The 25041-nt window shown below is 43.8% G+C and overlaps 1 protein-coding gene across 1 annotated transcript in view; it reads left to right on the top strand.

Moving 5' to 3' along the window:
• The window catches only part of ARHGAP31 (Rho GTPase activating protein 31), a 178520-nt gene that overhangs the window by 92428 nt on the left and 61051 nt on the right, over positions 1–25041 (top strand). The window contains exons 2-3 of the mRNA XM_040422906.1: positions 2841–2943; positions 6203–6347. Of these exons, the coding sequence (XP_040278840.1) occupies positions 2841–2943; positions 6203–6347 (248 nt within the window). The remainder of the gene's footprint in view (positions 1–2840; positions 2944–6202; positions 6348–25041) is intronic.

Genomic DNA, 25041 nt, shown 5'->3' with positions numbered 1-25041 from the left:
TTCTGACGATGAATTGTCCTATCTACGATAATATTTTGATAATTATTATGTCCTCATATAGTGATGCTTTCATCCCAAAACTACATCAGTCCATCCTTAATGACAAAGTAGTGCAAAGTGTGCAAATAGACAGTGGCCGCCCCTGACCATTAATGGATTGTTCTCTTTGGACAACCCATTTTCATATCTGGATTTTGGTTGATGGAGGGCAAACTCCACCTCTGGGACTCCACCAGCCTTGCATGCACCTGGGTCACCCCACTGGCCATCCCTCCACCTCCTCTGAACAGGATAGGATATCCAACCACCATTAGGGAGGGTGGGTGGGGGATGCCTCTAGGATCCCAAGATGGTGGAGACCCCAGGGCACATTTCCCTTTTGCCTTGTATGGAAGTTCTATAAGATGGCATTCCTTTCTGGTGTCGTTTCTGTGATCCAAGGCTTGTACATTATCCTTGTGGTTCATTGAGGTTGGTGAGCACGATGGAATACTTTGCATCTCCTTTGCCTTCTAAAGTTTTTGAGAGGTATCCATTAGTCTCTTAGCAGTGTGGACCCATCCTTTGGCAATATATATCTGGCTTCACCATCTGATGGACCAGTCAAGTCTTGTCTTTGACCAGGAAGATGTTATGTTTGGTGGAGAAGGAGTAATGATTTGGAGATGTTCCTCTTGGTAAACTCCTTGGTTGTCACAAAGGGAAACCTAAATTCCTGTGTGTACTTACGTAAATTGTGGAGAACATCCACCTTTTTGGCTACAGTTTGAAGGTTTGAAGAACGACATCTTCTTTTTTTTTTACTATGGGCCTGAAAATAAAGCAAGAGCTTCAAATATGAGTAAGGAATCTGGATCTGGACTGGATCTAATTGACCTCAACATTGAATTGAAGTTTTGGCTATGAGAACAGGACTTCAATAATGATGAACGATTTGTATATCCCAGTGGCCATGTTCCAGCAGAAGCTTTCCTTAGAAGACCATTATAGATGGTGGAGGGGAACATGCCATTGACTGCATGGTAAAGCCCATCGTTGTGGTGGGAAGTATCCCAGAGACCCATAGGGCTATGAAGTCATATATTTTTCACTGTAAGGTTGATTATGGTCCAGCATCCAACCCAGAAGAGTCAAAGCTGTTGCAGTGTACACCAGACCAGTGTAGGAGAAGCCAGTTTGGTTAAAAACTCCAGTTTTTTCATTTTTATTGTGGTTTTACCAGTGATTTCTTTCAGCCGACAGATGTTACGCTGATGTGTCGTTTTCTGTTGGTGTTTTATTCTTGCGTTCTTTGGGTTTGTGACACATTTTTAAAAAATGCAGAGTATGGATTTTTTTTTTTCCTAGTGTTTTTCCAATAGACTTCTTTATGGAACTTGAAAAACAAATTAAGGAATGGAAAACACTTTACGTTCATGGTGTTTACAAGCCTAAAAAGCACTGCAAAAAAAATAAAAAACTTGCTATATTTTTGTAATGTTAAAGCAAAAGTAGCAAGCCAAAGAGAATATAAAAACTCCAGATATCGGGCTGTGTTCACATCGTGTCTATGGATAGGTTCCGTGTATGGGACGGGAGTTTTTCTGGAGGATGCACCAAATGTAGGGCCAAACTACGAGAACCCAGGACTGTGTCAGGACATTCTGGAAGCTGGTAGGAAGGGGGGATGATTACACAGGAGGATGAAGCAGTATCTGGCCCTGTCCCAGGAATGTGGCGGCGCCGCCTCTCAGGTGTTTCAGACGAGTGGTAATGAAAGCTGATAACACAAGTATCTGCTGGCGTGTAGGGCACATAGAGTGTCATCCATGACGGGTGCCCCTGAGCTCATCATTATACCTCTGCGCTCCTCTAGTTGTATTATATCTGTGCAATCCCTGACCATATCCATGATCTAGATTTAAAGGGATTGTCCAATCTGCTTAATCATTATATATAAAAAAAATAAAAACTTACGCCGCTTTCTAATGTATTTTGAGTTTCATTTCCTCATCTCTGCTTGCTGTCAGTGAGTGGGAACATTCCTGTTTACAATCAGAGGGTGTAAACCTGTATACACCTAATACTTCTGACAGTTGAGGGTTTGTTACAGTTGGTCTGTGAGGTGAACAGACTGATACATTTTTTCCTGCATTGATACATTGTTGCAAAAATTAGTGCACATTAAATGGATATTCCATATGACATATTCCATTGGATATGTCATAAATAACTGATGGGGGTGGGTCCCACCTCTGGGACCATTTCCTATTACAAGAACAGGTCCTGGCCATGAATGGAGGGCACCCCATACTGTTCATGCGCTGCTCTCTCCATTCACTGCTATGGGACCACTAGAGCGGTGAGCGCTCATGCCATAATTGTCCAGTAGGTACGGGTACCACCTCTGGGACTCATTTTCTTAAGATTATGGTCCTGCCATGAATGAGGCAACCTGTGCATGCGCAGTGTCCTCTACATTCACTGCTATGGGACTGTGCTGGCTTGGGAATGGGAGTGGTGGGTGCGCATGGCACAGGATGACTCCCACCTCTGGGACCCAATTCTATCTCGAGAACGGTGCCCCACTGAATGTGAAGCAAGCTGCGCATGCGCAGCTTTCTCCATTCACTGCACTGGGAGCATGCTCAGCTATTGGTAGTCTCATAGCAGTGAATGGGGGGGGGGGGGATGCTATTTTAACATCGCCATGAGTGGTACCAAATGACAAACTCAGCTCTGCACGTCCACATATAGGGGTTCTGCTCATTTTAAATCATGTATTGGGATGTATTTTAATTTCAGATTGTAATTCGTGAATCTGAGTCACTGACGTCTTCCCTTTTCTCTTTCCTGTCCAGTTCCCCTTGTGTTGAAGAGCTGCGCAGAGTTCATCGAGAAGCACGGGGTTGTGGATGGGATCTACCGCCTATCGGGAGTTACCTCGAATATACAGAAATTAAGGTAACCTCAGCAATGGGCTTCTGTCTTCTTCACTGGCCTCCATTTTTTTTTAATTAACCTTTTACACCTCACAGGTGTTATCAGCGAAAGGAGCGTTTTTTTTTTTTCTAGAAGGTGGCGCTGTTGTATTGTTGTCTATGGAATAACTGGTCCTCCCCAAAGTGGCGAATGGTGGTACTGCAGCTGGGCAACTTCACATAAATCTTGCTTTTTATTCTAAGGCTACTTTCACATTAGCGTTTTTTTGCGGATCCGTCATGGATATGCAAAAACGCTTCCGCTAGAATAATACAACCGCATGCTTCCGTCATGAACGGATCCGGTTGTATTATGTCTTCTATAGCCATGACGGATCCGTCTTGAACACCATTGACTTGACCGTCCCTATTGACTTTTATTGTGTGCCTTGCTCCGCACCACATCGCGGACAGAAAAACGCTGCTTGCAGCATTATAGTGTCCGCGATGGGAGCGCAACTAAACGGAACGGAATGCATTCTGGTGACTCCGTTTCGTTCAGTTCAGTTTTGTTCCCATTGACAATGAATTGGGGACAAAACTGAAGCGTTTTTCTTCCGCTATTGAGATCCTATGACGGATCTCAATAGCGGAATTGAAAACAATGGTGCGAAAGTAGCTTTAGGCCTCTTGCAGACGAGCGAGTATTCCACGCGGGTGCAATGCGTGATGTGAACGCACTGAATCCGGACCCATTCATTTCAATGGGGCTGTGCACATGAGCGTTGTTTTTCACGCATCACTTGTGCGTTGCGTTAAAATCGCAGCATGCTCTTTATCCTGGCCCCATAGAAGTGAATGGGGCTGCGTGAAAATCGCAAGCATCTGCAAGATGGTTGCTAAGAGATGTTGTTTGTAAAGCTTCCGTTTTTTTATCACGCGCCTGAAAAACGCATCAAAACGCATCCGCACCGCGCGATAAAAACGGAACAACTGAACGCGATCGCAGACAAAACTGAATGAATTGCTTGCAAAATCGTGCATTTTTCACTGAAAGCATCTGCAACGCATCCAGACCTAATCCGGACACCGGACATCAAAAATAATTGCTCTGACGGAAGCAGCTTGCTGATGGTTTCCAGGAGTTGAGATTTTCTGTATTTCACACATCAAACTGAAATATAGCGAAAACATAAATGACAGATTTGATGTTTGTTTTTGTTTTTTATCTCGGGTGTAACTAGAAAAGGCTGGGCCCCATAGCAAATTTTTTAAAGGGTGAGCAATTTCCCCCACACAGTTAACATGCCCACTTAGTGCTCCCTTCTCAGTAGTTATGCCCCCTTACTGCCCCCACACAGTAGGTAGTGCTACCCCCTTAGTACCCCCTCACATTAGTTTTGCCTTCTTAGTGCCACTCTTGCAGTAGTGCAGCCCCTTTAGGTGACCCCACACAGTTGTTACACCCCCTTAGTGCCCCCACACATTAGTTATGCCCTCTTAGTGCCCCCACACAGTTAATATGCCCCCTTACAATAGTACAGTCCTCTTAGTGCCCCCCTTACAGTAGTGCTGCCGTCTTAGTGCCCCACTTGCAGTAGTGCTGTCTCCTTAGTGCCCCCCTTACAGTAGTGCTGCCTTTTTTGTGCCCCCCTTACAGAAGTCCTGCCCCTTTAGTGCCCCCCTTACAGTAGTGCTGCCTTCTTAGTGCCCCACTTACAGAAATGCTGTTCTCTTAGTGCCCCTGTTACCTTTGTGCAGCCCCTTGATTAACCCTACAGTTGTTATGCCCTCTTAGTGCCCCCTCACATTAGTCATGCCCCATCATTGCCCCCCCCTTACAGTAGTGCAGTCTCTTTAGTGACGCCACACAGTTATTACCCACTCTTAGTGCCCCTACGCATTTGTTATGCCCCCTTATTGCCCCCCTTATAGTAGTGCTGTCCTCTTAGTGCCCCCCCCCCCCCACACAGTGGTGCTGTCCCCTTAGTGCCCCCCTTACAGTGGTGAAGCCCCTGTAGAAATGATAAAATAAAAAATAGTAATACTCCCCTAGTCCCGTTCCCCCAGTAAACAGAACACAAGTCCGCAAGGATAGGACTGTTCTATTAGGGGGCAGCTGTTCCGTTCCACAAAATACAGAATGCACACGGACGTCATCCGTATTTTTTGGGGACTGCTAAATACATACGGTCGTGTGCATGAGCCCTTAAAGGATGACAGACAGAGCGATCGGGCTGAACTTCAGGCCTGGGTCCGGCTGCCAGTAGACCTAGTAATCATTACTGTTTGTGTGTGTACTGGTAAGCGAGGCCCGGGCCCCCTGCCCCTGAGGGCCCAGTAGCAGCCGCGGCGGTGGCGCTCGTTCCACCCCTGTTATATCTGCGGGCTGTAGAGCTCACGCCTATCACTTTACATGTTGTATTCTCCTAATGAATCTTCATTATGACTGGAGCCTGTGCAATTATCTGGGTCATATCAGAAAACAGAACTGGTGTTATATGGGTCAGCGCTCTCCGGATATTAATTGCCTGGTGTAGGCTGTAATAACTGGGTCTGCTCACACAGGGACATCTCCTGACCCGATCCCACGGTTCAGTAATGTGATTGCTATAATTACCGGTTATTAATACATTCTAATTATCCAGGGTGAAAAATCTTAGTAAAAGCATAAAGATTAAATATTGTTCCAATAGAACATCAGCCTAATATGAACAGACACAGGCTTATAGCCGAAAGTTTAAAAGCAGGTGAATGTCCGCAGCACACTACAACTCCCATCATGTAAGGTCACAACTTTGTTGACAGTGGACTGCTGTGTATCTAAGCCTATCATGTGATACTGTCTGCTAAGCCACGTATCTAAACCTGCCAAGTCTGTTTTGGGCAATACTGTCTGCCGAGCCTGTATCTAAGCCTGTCATGTGTGCTACTACTGTCTGTTGTAGCATGTATCTAAGCCTATGGTGTACAATACTCTCTGGTCATATCATGTGTGATGTTTTCTGCTGAGCAGATGTATCTAAGCCCATCATGTGTGATACGGTCTGTATCTAATCCTGTGATGTGTGATACTGCATGCTGAGCCAGGCGTATCAGGTTATCATGTGTGATACAGTCTGTTGAGTTGTGTATCTAATCCTGTAGTTTGTGATACAGTCTGCTGAGCTATTTACGTAAGCCCTTAATGTGTGATACAGTCTCAGAGAAGTCTGCAGCACCACAACCCCCATCATGTCGTGCTCCAGTGAGGACTGTAGTACATGCAGAGCTCCTCTCACATCTGGCTCTGTATTTTGCAGGCAGGAGTTCGGCTCTGAGCAATGTCCGGACCTGACCAGAGAAGTCTACCTCCAGGACATTCACTGTGTGGGCTCACTGTGCAAGCTGTACTTCCGAGAGCTCCCCAACCCACTGCTCACCTACCAGCTCTACACCAAGTTCACAGTAAGCCTCTGTCTCCAATTGCTCTCTCTATCTTCTGTCTCAAGCCAATGTTTCCATCTTCTGTCTCCAGCCTCTGTCTCCATCTTCTGTCTCCAGCCTCTGTCTCCATCTTCTGTCTCCAGCCTCTGTCTCCATCTTCTGTCTCCGACCTCTGTCTCCATCTTCTGTCTCCAGCCAATGTTTCCATCTTCTATCTCCAACCTCTTTCTCAATCTTCTATCTCCAACCTCTTTCTCCATTGTTTGTCTAAATCCTCTGTCTCCAGCCCCTGTCTCCATCTTCTGTCTCCATCCTCTGTCTCAATCTTGTATCCAGCCCCTGTCTTCTGTCCCAGCCTGTCTCCATCTTCTGTCTCCAGCCAATGGTTCTATCTTCTGTTTCTAGCCTATGTCTCCAGCCTCTGTCTTTATCTTCTGTCTGTATCCTCTGCCTCCATCTTCTGTCTCCAACCTCTTATTCCAGCCCGTTTCCATCTTTTGTCTCTATCTTCTATCTCCAACCTCTTTCTCCATCTTCTGTCCCAGCCTCTGTCTCCATCTTCTGTCCCAGCCTCTGTCTCCATCTTCTGCCCCAGTCTCTGTCTCCATCTTCTTTCTACAACCTCTGTCTTCATCTTCTATCTCCAACTTTTGTCTCCACCTCTTTCTCCATCTACTGTCTCCAGCCTCTGTTTCCATCTTCTTTCTACAACCTCTGTCTTCATCTTCTATCTCCAACCTTTGTCTCCATCTTCTGTTTCCAACCTCTTTCTCCAGCCCGTTTCCATCTTCTGTCTGTATCTTCTATCTCCAACCTCTTTCTCCATCTTCTGTCCCAGTCTCTGTCTTCAGCCTCTGTCTCCACCTTCTATCTCCAACCTCTGTCTCCATCTTCTGTTTCCATCTTCTGTTTCCAGCCTCTGTATCTATCTTCTATCTCCAACCTCTTTATCAATCTTTTGTCTCAATCCTCTGTCTCCAGCCCCTGTCTCCATCTTCTGTCTCCATCCTCTGTCTCAATCTTTTATCCAGCCCCTGTCTTCTGTCCCAGCCTGTCTCCATCTTCTGTCTCCAGACAATGGTTCTATCTTCTTTTTCTAGCCTATGTCTCCAGCCTCTGTCTCTATCTTCTGTCTGTATCTTCTGTCTTCAACCTCTTTCTCCAGCCCCTGTTTCCATCTTCTGTCTCCATCTTCTATCTCTAACCTCTTTCTCCATCTTCTGTCCCAGTCTCTGTCTCCATCTTCTTTCTCCATCTACTGTCTCCAGTCTCTGTCTCCAGCCTCTGTCTCCATCTTCTGTCCCAGTCTGTCTCCATCTTCTTTCTACAACCTCTGTCTTCATCTTCTATCTCCAACCTTTGTCTCCATCTTCTGTCTCCTGCCTCTGTCTTCCTACTCTGTGCTCCCTCAAACCAGCAGTGAAATGCATTGAGGGGACTCCAGTGCTCCATCTTCTGTCTCCATCCTCTGTCTCAATCTTGTATCCAGCCCCTGTCTTCTGTCCCAGCCTGTCTCCATCTTCTGTCTCCAGACAATGGTTCTATCTTCTTTTTCTAGCCTATGTCTCCAGCCTCTGTCTCTATCTTCTGTCTGTATCTTCTGTCTTCAACCTCTTTCTCCAGCCCCTGTTTCCATCTTCTGTCTCCATCTTCTATCTCCAACCTCTTTCTCCATCTTCTGTCCCAGTCTCTGTCTCCATCTTCTTTCTCCATCTACTGTCTCCAGTCTCTGTCTCCAGCCTCTGTCTCCATCTTCTGTCCCAGCCTCTGTCTCCATCTTCTGTCCCAGTCTGTCTCCATCTTCTTTCTACAACCTCTGTCTTCATCTTCTATCTCCAACCTTTGTCTCCATCTTCTGTCTCCTGCCTCTGTCTTCCTACTCTGTGCTCCCTCAAACCAGCAGTGAAATGCATTGAGGGGACTCCAGTGCTCATGCACATAACGGAGAGGACTCAAAAAGAAGTCATCTCAATGCATTTTCTGCAGGTTTGAGGGAGCACAGAATGCAAGTGAACATGAAGAAGGATTCCACTTATGCCTTTATCTCTGGCTGTGGAATGGGATCTGAGACCTGTCCTGGGCCCAGGTCTTTTCTGAACCAGACCCTGAGCCAGACTTCTCAGTGCCAGCATCTCTATGTACAGGCAGATTCCAGGGTGCTGCATATGTATGTGCAATCATATACATTCTGTCTATACATACATACTGACACACATACATTCATTCATACACAGAGGCATTCATATTCAACTACACACAGATGTAGCAAAATTTAACGTAGCAAGAATAAATGTGACCAGTGGCTCAACTCACCTTGGACAATGGAATAGGTGCCCGCTCCAAAGACGCACCCGAGTCCAAAGTACAAAATGTAAAATATACTGGAGGGCGCTCAATATCTAGTGCTGCATGAACTACCAAATGGCACAGGATCAAATCCCATATACATTTATTAAATAAAAACGCAAGAAAAATACATAAAACCATTCATTTGGAGACAAATTGATTTAAGCATTGATGAGGACCTTCACACGTAAGTCATATTATTCCTTTCACTGCTCTCGTGTTAAACCAAAACGCGTTTCAAACTGGCCACGTGGCCTAGGCGCAGATCAGCCCCATACAAGTGAATGGGGCTGAGTGTGATACCAAGCATGGCCACTATACGATGGACGGCGCTGTGCTTGGTGAGCTGCGAGAAGGCCGTGGCTCTCACAGGAGCGCCGGTATCTTCTCAAACAGCTGATCGGCGGGGGTCCTGGATGTCGGACCCTCGCCGATCAGATACTGATGACCTATCCTGAGGACAAAAAATGTTGGAAACCACTTTTAAATACACAGTTGATACGTACACCTATACATTTCTATATACAGTCATAGGGCTCGTTCACACAACCGTATGTCTTTTTCAGTGTTTTGCGGGCCGTTTTTCACGGATCCGTTGTTCCGTTTTTTGTTTCCGTTTCTGTTCCGTTTTTCCGTATGGCATATACAGTATACAGTAATTACATAGTAAAAACTGGGCTGGGCATAAAATTTTCAATAGATGGTTCCGCAAAAATGGAACGGATACGGAAGACATACGAATGCATTTCCGTATGTGTTCCGTTTTTTTTTTGTGGTCCCATTGACTTGAATGGAGCCACGGAACGTGATTTGCGGGCAATAATAGGACATGTTCTATCCTTCAACGGAAATACGGAAACGGAATGCATACGGAGTACATTCCATTTTTTTTGTGGAACCATTGAAATGAATGGTTCCGTATACGGAACGCAAAAAAAGGCCCGTATACGGAATGCAAAAAACTTTCGTATATCCTCACACACACATATATACATACATCAACTGTGTCAGATTCGCAGATTTCTCCTCTAATCTTGCACAGGACTGCTTTAGTATTAAGATTTCGGGGTCAATGGTGTCAGATTAAAGTATTCACACGTCCGTGCTTAAATCCGTAAAAAGGTGGTCAGCGATGCCTCCGTGAAGATGTACGTGAAGGATCCGTGTTGGGTCCGTGTGTCCGTTATTTTTTTTTTGCTGTCTGTGTGTCATCCGTGTCTCACGGACACTGTGCGTGCGGCTGAATTATAATTTTCAAAGCATCTCTTCCTAATGATCCGTGAAACATGAACAAAACACAGATTGCTTCTGCGGTTTTTACGGACCCATAGACTATGCGTCGGTGCTAAAAAAAAAAAAACACGGACCGTGGTAAAAAAAAATGATGTGCGAATACACACATTAAAATGAATGGGTACGTGGAAAATCCGTACAGTACGTGGAACACTGACATGTGAATGAGGCTTAAATGAATTTCACTTCCTATAATATTGCGGCCCGGCTTACGTTGGGGGGCTCTGCAGCGCGTCGTCATAACCCCCTGGAGACATCTGGCAGGCGAGGGGTTAAAAGAGCAGTAATAAAGAGGCTGGCGGCGGGTCTGTGAATTCTAGCAGGGAGCCCCCTCTTCTCTTGGCACTTCCCAGGTTTATATTAGGGAGTGAGCGCTGCACTCATTAGGTCAGGTTGACTCCCGGCCCGGGCCCTTGGCACGACACCTCAGCTGTGCATCCGAATATCTGCCCATCATCCTCAGTGACTATTGTTCCCCTATGGAATGTGGATGGATCGCAGACGTCCCCCACTACAGTTATACGGGGGCCATAAAAACTGTCTGAAGGGCTAATTCCAGAGGTCCTGAGGGGAGCGGTAGCCGGGTCCTCCTACCGCTGCTCACCCTATCGCATTGTCTAAATATATAATACATATAAAATGAGGGGCCGTCTACCTCCATCCCTCATATTTCCTTGCAGCTGCTTCACGATTCATATTTATACCTCTGGTATTTAAAGCAACAAATCACGCTGAGAGCCCCTCCGTCCTCCTGAGACCCCCTCCACCCTCCGCCCTCCTGAGACCCCCACCACCCTCCGCCCTCCTGAGACCCCCTCCACCCTCCGCCCTCCTGAGAGCCCCTCCGCCCTCCTGAGAGCCCCCCTCCGCCCTCCTGAGACCCCCTCCACCCTCCGCCCTCCTGAGACCCCCTCCACCCTCCATCCTCCTGAGACCCCCTCCACCCTCCGCCCTCCTAAAAGCCCCCCCGCCCTCCTGAGAACCCCCCTCCGCCCTCCTGAGAACCGCCCCTCCACCCTCCCAAGACCCCCCCTCCCCTCTGCCCTCCTGAGAGCCCCCCCTCCGCCTTCCTGAGAACCCCCCCTCCGCCCTCCTGAGACCCCCTCCACCCTTCTGAGACTCCCTCCACCCTCCGGAGACCCGCTCCACCCTCCGTCCTCCTGAGACCCCCTCCACCTTCCGGCCTCCTGAGAGCCCCTCCGCCCTCCTGAGAGCCCCCCCTCCGCCCTCCTGAGAACCCCCCCTCCACCCTCCCGAGACCCCCCCTCCCCTCTGCCCTCCTGAGACCCCCTCCACCCTCCGCCCTCCTGAGGACCCCCCTTCCCTCCACCCTCCCGAGACCCCCCTACGCCCTCCTGAGACCCCCCTCCCCTCCGCCCTCCTGAGAGCCCCTCCACCCTCCTGAGACCCCCTCCACCCTCTGCCCTCCCGAGACCCCCCTCCCCTCCACCCTCCTGACACCGGATGTTTTCATCCAGGCACGGGAGAAGCAGCAGCGGCAGTGCGGGGAACAGGAGTGGTGCAGGGAGCGGAGACCTGGGAAAGTATATTCAGCGTGGGGGGCCCAGCATATGAATGGGGGGCAATTTTTTAGGATTCGATAACCGCTTTTAAAGGAGATTTTCAGGATAACAAATCTTGGCTGCTTTCTTCTAGAAACAGTGCCCCATCTGTCTGTATGTTAGAATTACAACTTGCCTCCATTCAGGCAAAAAATTGTAAGTCTTGTTTAATGTCTTCATACTGGAAATGGATGAAATTGCTGCTATTTGCCAGGTCCCTCTCCACCGCTAATCGCAGGTAGCTTCCATCAGCGACCTACTGTACGACCTATGTCATTAATCTGCATAGGGATGTATAGGTGTTATATGTTCCAGTATATCTGTGACAGAACGGGGAAATCTATTCCCACCACTGTTTACTCTCCACATTCAGAACATTCCTGGTTTCTCCCTTTTCCATCTTGCCCTGAAGTGTTTGCCAGCTTGGCGTGGCACCATATATATCTGTCTCTTGTAACACAGTCCAAGAAACAGTCATAAATAATCTACCCATTACTGGTTAATGACCCTATAAACCTCAGCGCAGAGGAAACCTAGCTAAACTGTTCACACAGTCAGAATGGTGCATACATACAGAAGAGTCCCACCACCTAGGTACAAGAATATACCGTAACTACTATAATACTGCTCCTATGTACAAGAATATAACTACTATAATACTGCTCCTATGTACAAGAATATAACTACTATAATACTGCTCCTATGTACAAGAATATAACTATTATAATACTGCTCCTATGTACAAGAATATAACTACTATAATACTGCTCCTATGTACAGGAATATAACTACTATAATACTGCTCCTATGTACAAGAATATAACTACTATAATACTGCCTCCTATGTACAAGAATATAACTACTATAATACTGCTCCTATGTACAAGAATATAACTACTATAATACTGCTCCTATGTACAGGAATATAACTACTATAATACTTCTCCTATGTACAAGAATATAACTACTATAATACTGCTCCTATGTATAAGAATATAACTACTATAATACTGCTCCTATGTACAAGAATATAACTACTATAATACTGCCTCCTATGTACAAGAATATAACTACTATAATACTGCTCCTATGTACAAGAATATAACTACTATAATACTGCTCCTATGTACAGGAATATAACTACTATAATACTTCTCCTATGTACAAGAATATAACTACTATAATACTGCTCCTATGTATAAGAATATAACTACTATAATACTGCTCCTATGTACAAGAATATAACTACTATAATACTGCTCCTATGTACAAGAATATAACTACTATAATACTGCCTCATATGTACAAGAATATAACTACTATAATACTGCTCCTATGTACAAGAATATAACTACTATAATACTGCCTCCTATATACAAGAATATAACTACTATAATACTGCTCCTATGTACAAGAATATATCTACTATAATACTGCTCCTATGTACAAGAATATAACTACTATAATACTGCTCCTATGTATAAGAATATAACTACTATAATACTGCTCCTATGTATAAGAATATAACTACTATAATACTGCCTCCTATGTACAAGAATATACCGTAACTACTATAATACTGCTCCTATGTACAAGAATATAACTACTATAATACTGCTCCTATGTACAGGAATATAACTACTATAATACTTCTCCTATGTACAAGAATATAACTACTATAATACTGCTCCTATGTACAAGAATATAACTACTATAATACTGCTCCTATGTACAAGAATATAACTACTATAATACTGCCTTCTATGTACAAGAATATAACTACTATAATACTGCCTCCTATGTACAAGAATATAACTACTATAATACTGCTCCTATGTACAAGAATATAACTACTATAATACTGCTCCTATGTACAAGAATATAACTAATGTAATACTGCCTCCTATGTACAAGAATATAACTACTATATTACTGCTCCTATGTACAAGAATATAACTACTATAATACTGCTCCTATGTACAAGAATATAACTACTATAATACTGCTCCTATGTACAAGAATATAACTACTATAATACTACTCCTATGTACAAGAATATAACTACTATAATACTGCTCCTATGTACAAGAATATAACTACTATAATACTGCCTCCTGTGTACAAGAATATAACTACTATAATACTGCTCCTATGTACAAGAATATAACTACTATAATACTGCCTCCTATGTACAAGAATATAACTACTATAATACTGCTCCTATGTACAAGAATATAACTACTATAATACTGCTCCTATGTACAAGAATATAACTACTATAATAATGCTCCTATGTACAAGAATATAACTACTATAATACTGCCTCCTATGTACAAGAATATAACTACTATAATACTGCTCCTATGTACAAGAATATAACTACTATAATACTGCTCCTATGTACAAGAATATAACTACTATAATACTGCCTCCTATGTACAAGAATATAACTACTATAATACTGCCTCCTATGTACAAGAATATAACTACTATAATACTGCCTCCTATATACAAGAATATAACTACTATAATACTGCTTCCTATGTACAAGAATATAACTACTATAATACTGCCTCCTATATACAAGAATATAACTACTATAATACTGCCTCCTATGTACAAGAATATAACTACTATAATACTGCTCCTATGTACAATAATATAACTACTATAATACTGCCTCCTATATACAAGAATATAACTACTATAATACTGCCTCCTATGTACAAGAATATAACTACTATAATACTGCTCCTATGTACAAGAATATAACTACTATAATACTGTTCCTATGTACAAGAATATAACTACTATAATACTGCCTCCTATGTACAAGAATATAACTACTATAATACTGCTCCTATGTACAAGAATATAACTACTATAATACTGCCTCCTATGTACAAGAATATAACTACTATAATACTGCTCCTATGTACAAGAATATAACTACTCTAATACTGCCTCCTATGTACAAGAATATAACTACTATAATACTGCTCCTATGTACAAGAATATAACTACTATAATACTGCCTCATATGTACAAGAATATAACTACTATAATACTGCTCCTATGTACAAGAATATAACTACTATAATACTGCCTCCTATATACAAGAATATAACTACTATAATACTGCTCCTATGTACAAGAATATATCTACTATAATACTGCTCCTATGTACAAGAATATAACTACTATAATACTGCTCCTATGTATAAGAATATAACTACTATAATACTGCTCCTATGTATAAGAATATAACTACTATAATACTGCCTCCTATGTACAAGAATATACCGTAACTACTATAATACTGCTCCTATGTACAAGAATATAACTACTATAATACTGCTCCTATGTACAAGAATATAACTACTATAATACTGTTCCTATGTACAAGAATATAACTACTATAATACTGCCTCCTATGTACAAGAATATAACTACTATAATACTGCTCCTATGTACAAGAATATAACTACTCTAATACTGCCTCCTATGTACAGGAATATAACTACTATAATACTGCTCCTATGTACAAGAATATAACTACTATAATACTACTCCTATGTACAAGAATATAACTACTATAATACTGCTCCTATGTACAATAATATAACTACTATAATACTGCCTCCTATGTACAAGAATATAACTACTATAATACTGCCTCCTATGTACAAGAATATAACTACTATAATACTGAAAAGTATGTACAGGTTATGATTTATCTCTGGTTGATTACATTTTCTGTTGCTTTGAATGGAGTCCAGGTTTTTGCTTCTTCTATTATATTTTATCATCTTGTTATATGGTCTTCTATCTGGTGATTGGATAGAATTCTCATCACATATAAGCGAAGAGTTGGATCTGGAGTTTAGTATTAGGTAGCATTCCTGCACAGCGGAAATATAAGTTTTTTCTTCTTAGGTTTTACTTCATCTAATGGTCACAAATTTAAGAAGTTGACTGTTCGCAGTTCCAGTTATGGTGGCCTAATTTATAGAAATGTAGATTAGTGACAACTGAAGAACATGAAAGCTTCTACCATATTACTGAGTAAACATGGTCCTTTTAGCGAGCTATAGCTGTGCACATATGGGTGGTCACTCTGCTTTACCGGATAGGACTGGATAAAAACTTTCAAATGCTATTAATTATTTAGGTGTCTCCATGTCTTGTGCAAGCCTGATGGGGCGGAGCATGACACCAAAGATTGAAGTCTTGCCCCGCCCTTTCACACACTTCTTCCTGGAATGTTGAATTATTCTTCCAGGATCATTGTGATTGTTGAATTTTGTTTCCTTTCCTCTTCTGTTAAAACTTTCAGATTTGCAGGTGAGCGTAAACGCATGTTAGTGTCCCTCCGCGAGAGACGTCCCGATCCCCGAGTGTGAACACTTGGCAGCTCAGTACACGATTAGCACATTATCATGTGTCACGCTAAACCTTCGTTCCGGCCTCTCGAGACATTTCGTTTCTCCATAAAACATGAGAATCTTTTGCAGAGCTATGAAAACAATTGTCCTGGTTTTCTAACACCAGAACAATAAACACATGGAAGATGCATTTGGCCATGTTCCCCGGCTGCCGGGGGGCTTGTTTGTAGAACGTACCGAGAATGAAATCAAATCTAGAAAGAGAGAGAAAAACTGTCAACCGGTCTGGTAAGATACATTTTAGCCTAGGAACGTGTAAAAAAATTTAAGTATGATTTAAAGGGGACATACAGATATTAAATAGTCCATAAAAGTATGATCCTCGGGGGCGGGTCCTGTCCCATTTCTTAGAAGACACTTCACTCTACATTAAAACCTAGTTTTAAAAAATTGCATGCTTTATGAGCAGGCAGGATCTTCTTACTGTGATGATGCTGTGCACAGTATTATCAGGTTGTCAGCTCCATCTCCCCTCTCACAGCAAGTATTCACATATTCACAGAGAGAAATTGCAGCTGCATTCCCCTCCTCCCCGCTATCTACATCTATTACTGGATTTTTTGAGAGCTGAGATGTTTTTTTTTGCGGGAAGAAAGAGGAACGTCAGGCTCTTGCAAGGCATAAGGAAAATAGTCACTCTGCCAGCCAGAATCCTACTCCGTACTGATGAGGGGCAAGCATCCCGAAACTGCTGTGAACGGATGGATATTTGACTTGGATATTTTATCTTGTCATGTCCTAAGGCTTGTTGAAAAGTACTGACTCATAAGGAGCCACTTCCCCAAGGTGGTGCTAACAAGATGGTTCTTTTTCCTTGGGTGGTACCTATTTCCATATGGACTTTCCACCTCTGGGACCACACCTACACTTAGAATCGAGCCCACAAAGTGCCAGAGGGCACACTGGGCATGCATTGCCACCCTCCATTTCTATAGGATTGATGAAAACGGCCAATCGCTGGCTCAGCAATTACTGTAAGCCCCTTTTAAGTGAATGGAGCGGTGGCCTCGCTCACGCGTTGCGCTTCCCTTTCGTCTCAAGTGGACTTCCAAAAATAGCCTAGCACATCACTAGCCTTTCCAGTCCCATAAAAATGAATCAAGAGTAGCTGCTCATCCACGGTGTACCCTCCGGCACTTTGCGGGCTATGTTCAAAGTATAGGTGCAGGTCCCAGAGGTGGGACCCGCACCTATGAGACATTGGGGGCATATCCTAATGATATTCCCCCAATGTCCAAGATGGGAATACCCCTATAAGTCATTCAGCAGCCATATGAAAATAAACAGGTCTTGACTTCGGTTTGGATCTTCAGAATTGTCTCCAACCCATCGCATTGATGGTCTTCTTCTTTAGCCTTTGAACTTTTCTTAGCCCATCTGTCTTTTCTACTGAGGCGAGTCTTATAATATTTCCCAATTAAGATAAATCTATATGAAGATTTTGACTTCAAATGGAAGCTGCAGCCTTATTTGGCCAAGGATCCACAGAAACTTCTATGACCTGACCATTGTCTCGCACGTCATTACAGCTTTCATCCTTGTTCTACCAAATTCTCATCAACAAAGTTCTTTGACTGCTCAATCCAATGTAGTTAATCATCGACGCAAGAAGAATGTGTTCTCTGATGTCTTCTTCATCGACTCCTAAGGTTATTGGTCTTCTTTCTCATCATAACCTTTGTCTTTTTACCATTCTGCTTTGTTCTTTGACTAAAGGTCTTCTCCAGTCCTAGCTAGAAGTGGGATGTCAACGGTATATTGAAGGTGGTCAGGGGTTTACTGATCTGTGTATCCTAAGTATCAACCAAAGGCAACCCAAAAACTTGGCCGGTCGCAGAAAATTTCTACCATGGCAACTTGGTTATTGGGATATGTACAGTCCTGTAGCCTTTTATTAGCTTGTTTACCGATCTTCATCAATCATCTGTCCATATTCTGCCATGACTTTGTTGGTTAGTGTAGAGAATCATTTTAAGAGCAAAGAGATGCTTGAGTTTTCCTTACCATTTTATTGAGGACATTTTCGGTTAGGACATCTCAGTGTTCTTGGAGCCCATGACAAAATGAAAAATGTACCGTTGTAGCACTTTGCATAAATCTTCTAGACTTTAATCCATTAAGCTGGGAACGTGTATGGAGGTACAGTAGGGCCAGTGGCGTACATGGAGAAGTAAGGGCCCCATATCAAGGATCAAACCAGGACAGAAAGGTTTCCACCTAAACCCCTTTCAATGACACTTGGGCCATTTTTCCATTGCCTCATTTGCTAAGAGTTGTTTCTTTAGCGGGTAGAGTCCTGACCAAGTTTTCACCCCCAGTAGAAGAGGAAATGATCCCAACTAAGACTGGGCCCCCTCTTGCCCTGGGCCCCATAGCAGTCGCCCAGGCTACCACTATGGTAGTTACCAGGGCTGGGACAAGACCATTTGGTGCCCAGGGCGAAGATGGCAAACTGCGCCCCCCCCCCCCCCCCCCGTTTTTAAGAAAAAAATTAGTTTGTTATTTGTATTACATTATTTTCTTACTTTTTACAGTCTGTGTGTGAGTAGCAGCTAGTGAAGGCAGGCTCCTCGTGGCTTGTTCTTCACGCGCCGACACAGCTCCCTGTAGGCTGCGCGAGTCCTCCCTCTCTCACCTCACACCTCGCCTCCGGCGTGAGCCGCGTGACGTCACACGGCGCACGCCGGTGGTATCAACCAAATGAATCCTCCATGGGGGGGGGGGGGGCGAGGAAACGCAGAGGAGGAAAGGGAGCCCGAGCCAGGAGCGCAGTCGGCACAAAATTCATAGGGGGAGAGAAGGAGCAGCGCTGACATGGCTGGTGTGGACGGTGTAGGCGGGTGCAGGAGCGCACTCAGCACAGCAAGCACAGCAAGTGGCGCTTGGCTAATGTGGTACAGTGAAGCTGTACACTGCTGGCACTTCACCTGCGCCCCCCTCCTGTCCGCAAATGGTAGCGCCCAGGGCACCCGCTCCTTCGGCCCCTGCCTTGTACCGGCCCTGGTAGTTACGCCCCTGAGTAGGGCCTTACAGACTTCTGTAGATGGTTCTGTAGAAGTTGGAGGTTGTATGGAGCCTGTCACGTGCATGAGGCTCTGTATGGAGCGCTCCCTCACTGTCTGAGAAGGTCCCAGTTGTCAAGGAGGGACTATCCCTTTAAAAGGGGTTGTCCATTTTTGTGAAAATAAATCACAATCAGTGTTTAATGTTAAATTCTGCATATAGGACCTCAGAAGTGGAGCCATGTCCCTTAAAATTGTGGTATATAGAGAACAGCCAAGAGTTGCTACAATGTAGAAACCACTAATTGGATGGCATCAGAGTGTGCAGAAACTACCCCCTCCGGATTGTCAATTTATTTATACATTTCCAGGAGCAATAACAAAGGAATGGTACAATGCAGTGTTCTAAGAAAAGCATGCTATAGAATGATGGGGGATACAAGTAAAACCTAAATGTTCAGAGAATCAAGTCCTCTTTATTGGAAAAATTTGATAAAACTAAAATTTTTTCTAGAGAATTTTCCCTTTAATTAGTCCCAGGTTCTTTTGTAAGTATTCTGAGATGTTGAGTTCCTCTCTTCTCATCTGCAAGGAATCAAATAAGAGCAGAAAGCGGAGGCCTGATAGATCTTGTGTGAGGAGCGGGCTCCCAAACATGCTTACTAAGGAAAATGCAAAGGTCAAATACTTCAGACTTCACAAAATCCAGTAGATAAAAGCAGGAAAGAAGCCGTGGTGAATTTATGGCAGTATTTGCTTCTGACCTGACAGAACCTCCGCTTTTATGTTGTTAAATTAAAAATTTATTTTGCTTAAAAAAATATGTGCACAGCAGCACAAACTACAGGGTATGGCGGTATGCCTTAGCATAAAACTCCCATTTACAATGCAGTCTAACCGGGTCAAGCCTAATGGACATGCAATGATGAGAAAAGAGGCAACGCTCTATAGAAAATGTTATCAACATCAGCAAACAAAGCTCCCCGACCAGATATATCAGCAAAGATGTCTTCTAGCTGTGTCTGGATATAAATTAGATTACTGATTACAATGTAACTACTGTGTGCTGATATGTAGTTATCTAGTGACTGGCGCTTGCTTACTACCTTTTCGGTTCTTGGGGACTACAACTTGTCAGATCATTGTGAGCCGAACCTCCTGGACCCCTACCAATCAGCACAATAAAGGGGTCATGTCTTCGACTTCTGCAGTACAGGGACAGATGCCCATTTGATGAGCGCTATGCATATGCTACAGCCTCAGGAAGAGTCCTTGAGGTTTGGACCCCCAAGGACCAAATATTGATACCCTATTCCTGCGACCTCTTTTGATGAATGACTTGCGTAGCTACAAAGTAGGTTCCCTCTCCAGTACTCCTACTCAACATGACACCTCAAAGAGGTCTTAAACACTTATTGTAGCAAATCTTTGTGCCGCCATATGGTGTCTCCATACAGAATCCTATTATCTTGCATCTGATGGAATGTGGCATTATATTGGAACCATACTGTAGGGAAATACCGTTGTCACTATCTAGAATCACAGCCAACAATCTCAAAAGCCACCAGTCTTCCTAAACCACCACGGTTAGTAGGAACTAATGCTACCCTTAGGTAATTCATCAGAGCCTGCCACAAGGCCAGAAGGACTTAGTAGCCAGGGACCCAGGTTACATGTGCAGAGTAAGATAGCAAAAAAAACAAACAGGTACGAGCTTGCCAGTAACAGACCTACCAGAATGACCAATGGGGTACAAAAGAGTAGTCAGCAATCAGGGTTAAAACTAGAGAGAACTAGATACAGCCAATCAGCAGACAAGGAGTTAATTCAGAAATAAGCCAAAAGTCAGTTCACCAGGAGAATCAAAGGAAGCCGAATCTGCAGACTAAGGGTTAATCCAGAAACAAGCCAAAAGTCAATTCACCAGGAGAATCAAAGGAAGCCGAACCTGGAGACTAAGGGTTAATCCAGAAACAAGCCAAAAGTCAGTTCACCAGGAGAATCAAAGGAAGCCGAATCTGCAGACTAAGGGTTAATCCAGAAACAAGCCAAAAGTCAGTTCACCAGGAATTCTAATGCAGGAGATGACAATAGGGCAATGCATAAGAACTAGGACTCATTAAAAAAAAACACAGACAAAGACAACACTTGACTTAAATTTCACACCTAGCACTGGGATTGGACCCCAAGCTAGGAACCTGACTCACAGATAGGTTGACTAGCCAGGGCTTGGCATAACACCCCTCCTGGAACACTTCACTGCACTTCATCTTGGGTAGGTAGGTACGGTATATTTCATGACACATAAAGAGGTCTAGCAGGACTTCACTTTTTTGAGTGCCATATTATGGATCAGTACTGGTAGGAGTTTCTAGGGAACCATGATAAAGTCATAAACTTGAGACTTTAGATTGAGCGTGTCCTCTCCCCACCGGAGAGGTCCACTACTGGTCAATCAGCTGTAGGCTGCAGAACTGCATCGGCATACCTTACTAGGGATGTCACCATAAAATTCCTGAATACGTGTACCTCCACCACTCTAAATATTCAGGTTCGATCAAGTGAAAGACCCCCTCATTCCTTGAGGTTCTTGATATGTGTTGTCCTCTACAGGGACTATTAAAAAAAACAAGGCTCCAACCAAAGCTAGAAATGAGCTGCCTATTCTTTGTTTCTATTGGAGAAAGGACATGGTCACCTCTCCTTTACCAGGGATGCTCAACCTGCGGCCCTCCAGCTGTTGTAAAACTACAACTCCCACCATGCCCTTCTGTAGGCTGATAGCTGTAGGCTGTCCGGGAATGATGGGAGTTGTAGTTTTGCAACAGCTGGAGGGCCGCAGGTTGAGCATGCCTTCTATAGACCTTCACAAAAACATTCAAGTTGCTCAGATATCCTCTCTTGTGGGTTTTCATAGTTCTATATCTCGACGATTGAGGTGTACGGTTGGCACCCTCACTACTGGAAGCTTCTGTGGGGGCAGTTTCCGAATTTCGCTTCTGGTCCCCATTATTAAATTTTGGGTCCCGAATATTGAACTTTTATGTGGTCATGCTCTACTCAACCTGTGGTTCTTCTCTATAGATTCAAGTTGCCTACAATAACTACAGTAATGCCTTTTTGTTCCTTTCCCTGATGAAAACTACCGGTTGCTAGGATGATGTCTGCGCTGAGATCCTCTTCTCCTGAACAATCTTCCATGGCCTTGAAAAACAAAAGATAATATTTTTCTACCATCAACACATAAAACATTTCATTGCCTTCACATTCGCAGCAAAATAACTCGAAGCACAAATCCAGCACGGAGGTTTTCTGAATAATAAAACAGTCTCTTTACGGAACGCCATTAAAAGCATCAATAGGAAGAGCTCTGAATGTATCAGGCATTTCAGGTCTAGAGAGACAATAGTCTAGTCAATGTCACCTATGGCTAGGAATCCTTGATGTTTGTTAGGTGGTGGTTCATCTATGATGAGAGGGTCAATGATTTTCCAGCTTGTAATGTGGGAGTTTTGTTATGCGGGTGTATTGTTATTGTAATGCTTTGTGTTTTATTACCATCTCTGATGTTCTCTGTGGCTCATAATTGTCTAACGCCCAAGTGAAAGTTGTGAATTAGCATGTGGATTCCAAGGGTAGAAATAATGGAGGTCACGACCGCTACTTATGAATAGATAACGGCAATAATTTTGCAGGCTGTCAGAAAATTTCTGGAATAAATATGATGGTAGGCTTTTTTTCAAAGGTTGACCCTCTAGTCCAGGGATGGGCAAACTCGGCCCTCCAGCTGTTTTAAAACTACAAATCCCATCATGCCCTGCCGTAGGCTGATAGATGTAGACAGATTGGGAATGATGGGATTTGTAGTTTTACAACAGCTGGAGGGCCGAGTTTGCCCATCCCTGCTCTAGTCCAAGCCTAAAATTTGACTATACATGACCTGATGGCCAGTAGCTGTCCGTTCCTCTCATGCTACCTCCTTTTTGGTCCCCCGCCAGACAACTTTCAGGGTGGCCACTACTGTCTTAGGCTTAAGTCAGGAACAGAATGGATCGGCACCGCTGAAGTGAACGCTGGCGGTGACCATCCAAGGGCAGACGCGTGGGTTGTCTTAGACTTTCCGACAGAGCCTTGCATAGGGATGTTGCAAACATCTTGAAAGGAATCCAAGAAAGGATCAAAATTGAGGAACAGAGGAAGCATGGAAGGAATGGAGAGCACCAGCTTTGTTGACTATACGGGTCTACTTGGAGTGGTGGGCCACTTTAAAGCTCTTGGGGCCCCAGTGCAAAATCTGTGAGAGGACCCTTTGTATCATGTGACATAAAACTGACTTCTGGTTCTGCACGTCCCATAGCTACACCCCGTCAACGGAGGCAAATTTTGAGTTTGTGCACAAGACTTGTATCTAAGTACCCTGTTCAAGGCACAGTAGCTCGTTAATGCCCGCTTTGGCATCCAACATGCCCCGTCTACTTAAAGGGGTGGTGCCAAGATTGAAATTTATCATATCTGATGGGTGGGAGGGCCGAGACTGGGAACGCTGATCACAAAAGCGAGAGTCCCATGTTACCATACGAATGGAGAGGCAGGTCAAGCATGTTCATACTCTATGGCACCGCCAGAAATAGCCAAGTATAGGGCGCAACCCCTTTAAGCTAGGACCCCATCCATTTCACTACAGACAGAAAAAGGGGGTGGCAGATGGAGCACATGACTTCAAGACCAGACTACGGAGGGTTTGTGTGTAGTCTGTCGTCATGGAGACACATAAGTCTGCATTGGAGCTGTATGCACAAAACGGTAGAAGGCTTTTAATCCAGTCTATTTGTTGCTTAATTTTTTATTTTAGATAAATTAGAGCAATAACATAGGTTGCAAAATTGCGCACTCCCCTACTTTTAATGCAAAGGAGGCGGTCACCTGTTCCTTGATTACAGGTGCAGAACCACAGTCACTGAGAGTGCCGCCACACAGTGCAATACCTCCGTAATACAGCGATCAAATGTAACACGCCACAGCATGTGCCTCCATATAAAATTGTATGGCGCAATAGGGGCCCCTATGGAGCGATGCAATTCACGGACCCTAATTCTGTTATAAACACGTCCTATTCGGTCACGTATGATATTGTTACCGCCACCCCCTCCCCCACCCGAAGATTAATGTATATCAGGTACTGCAGCTGCATAAGCTCTTCTGTGTTCTCTGTTAAATATAAGACTCTTGAGATGCCACAAGCATCACTTGTGCGGAGCAGGAATCTCAGCTATGTCTGTTATTACTGCAGAAGTCGGGAGCTTTAGGAAGAATCCTATAATGGGCAGGATGTCGAGATTCCAAGCGGGGAACGTGTGATGTAAAGCTTCTAATTAAAGACCTGCGGCAGGCGGCGCATATACTCTCCCCGTGCCATGCCTGCAGTCTGCTATTTGTACTCAAGCCTTTATACGTGTTCCAGAATGCAAGGGGGTTCACAATAAGCATTTCACGTATCCGCCAGAGAATATAAATTGTTGCTATAAAAAATAAATAAAAAAGGGAATAGTGAAAAAGGAATACTGAGTGACTAAAGAGAAAGTAATCTTCTTAGTACTATTTCCAAAATAAAAAAATTACTAAAATCTTGCAGTACCACTTATAACCACTAGATGGCAATGAAATGAATTCCCATCCACATAGTTTAAAATGTAGTTTGTAGCTTGGTCTAAGTCGGTATTACACATACACGTATTCTTGAAATGTGAAAAATTCAGCAACAATTTAGGCATTTATTGACAATCATTTTTTTTACCCTATTTAGTCCTATATTTAGTGTCCCTTTAAGCAATAATAATTTGGCCACTGGAGGCGCTGTTCTCTGAGCAGCCGTATAAAGATTTGAGCTGTCAGTGAGCAGAGTGAAAAGAAATTTACGACCACACACAAATTGTACCGTTAAAATGTTCATTACTTTGGATTGAACATCTGCCAGTGTAGCCTAATACAGTTGTGTCTACTGCCGGTAATCCTAGTCATCCTCCCTCCATACAGATGGCTGCAGCTGGCGCATCCCTGGGTCGAGTGA

Source organism: Bufo bufo, chromosome 3 (genome assembly GCF_905171765.1).
Source record: "Bufo bufo chromosome 3, aBufBuf1.1, whole genome shotgun sequence".
Taxonomy (NCBI): Eukaryota; Metazoa; Chordata; class Amphibia; order Anura; family Bufonidae; genus Bufo; species Bufo bufo.
This window is presented reverse-complemented; position numbering and strand designations above follow the sequence as displayed.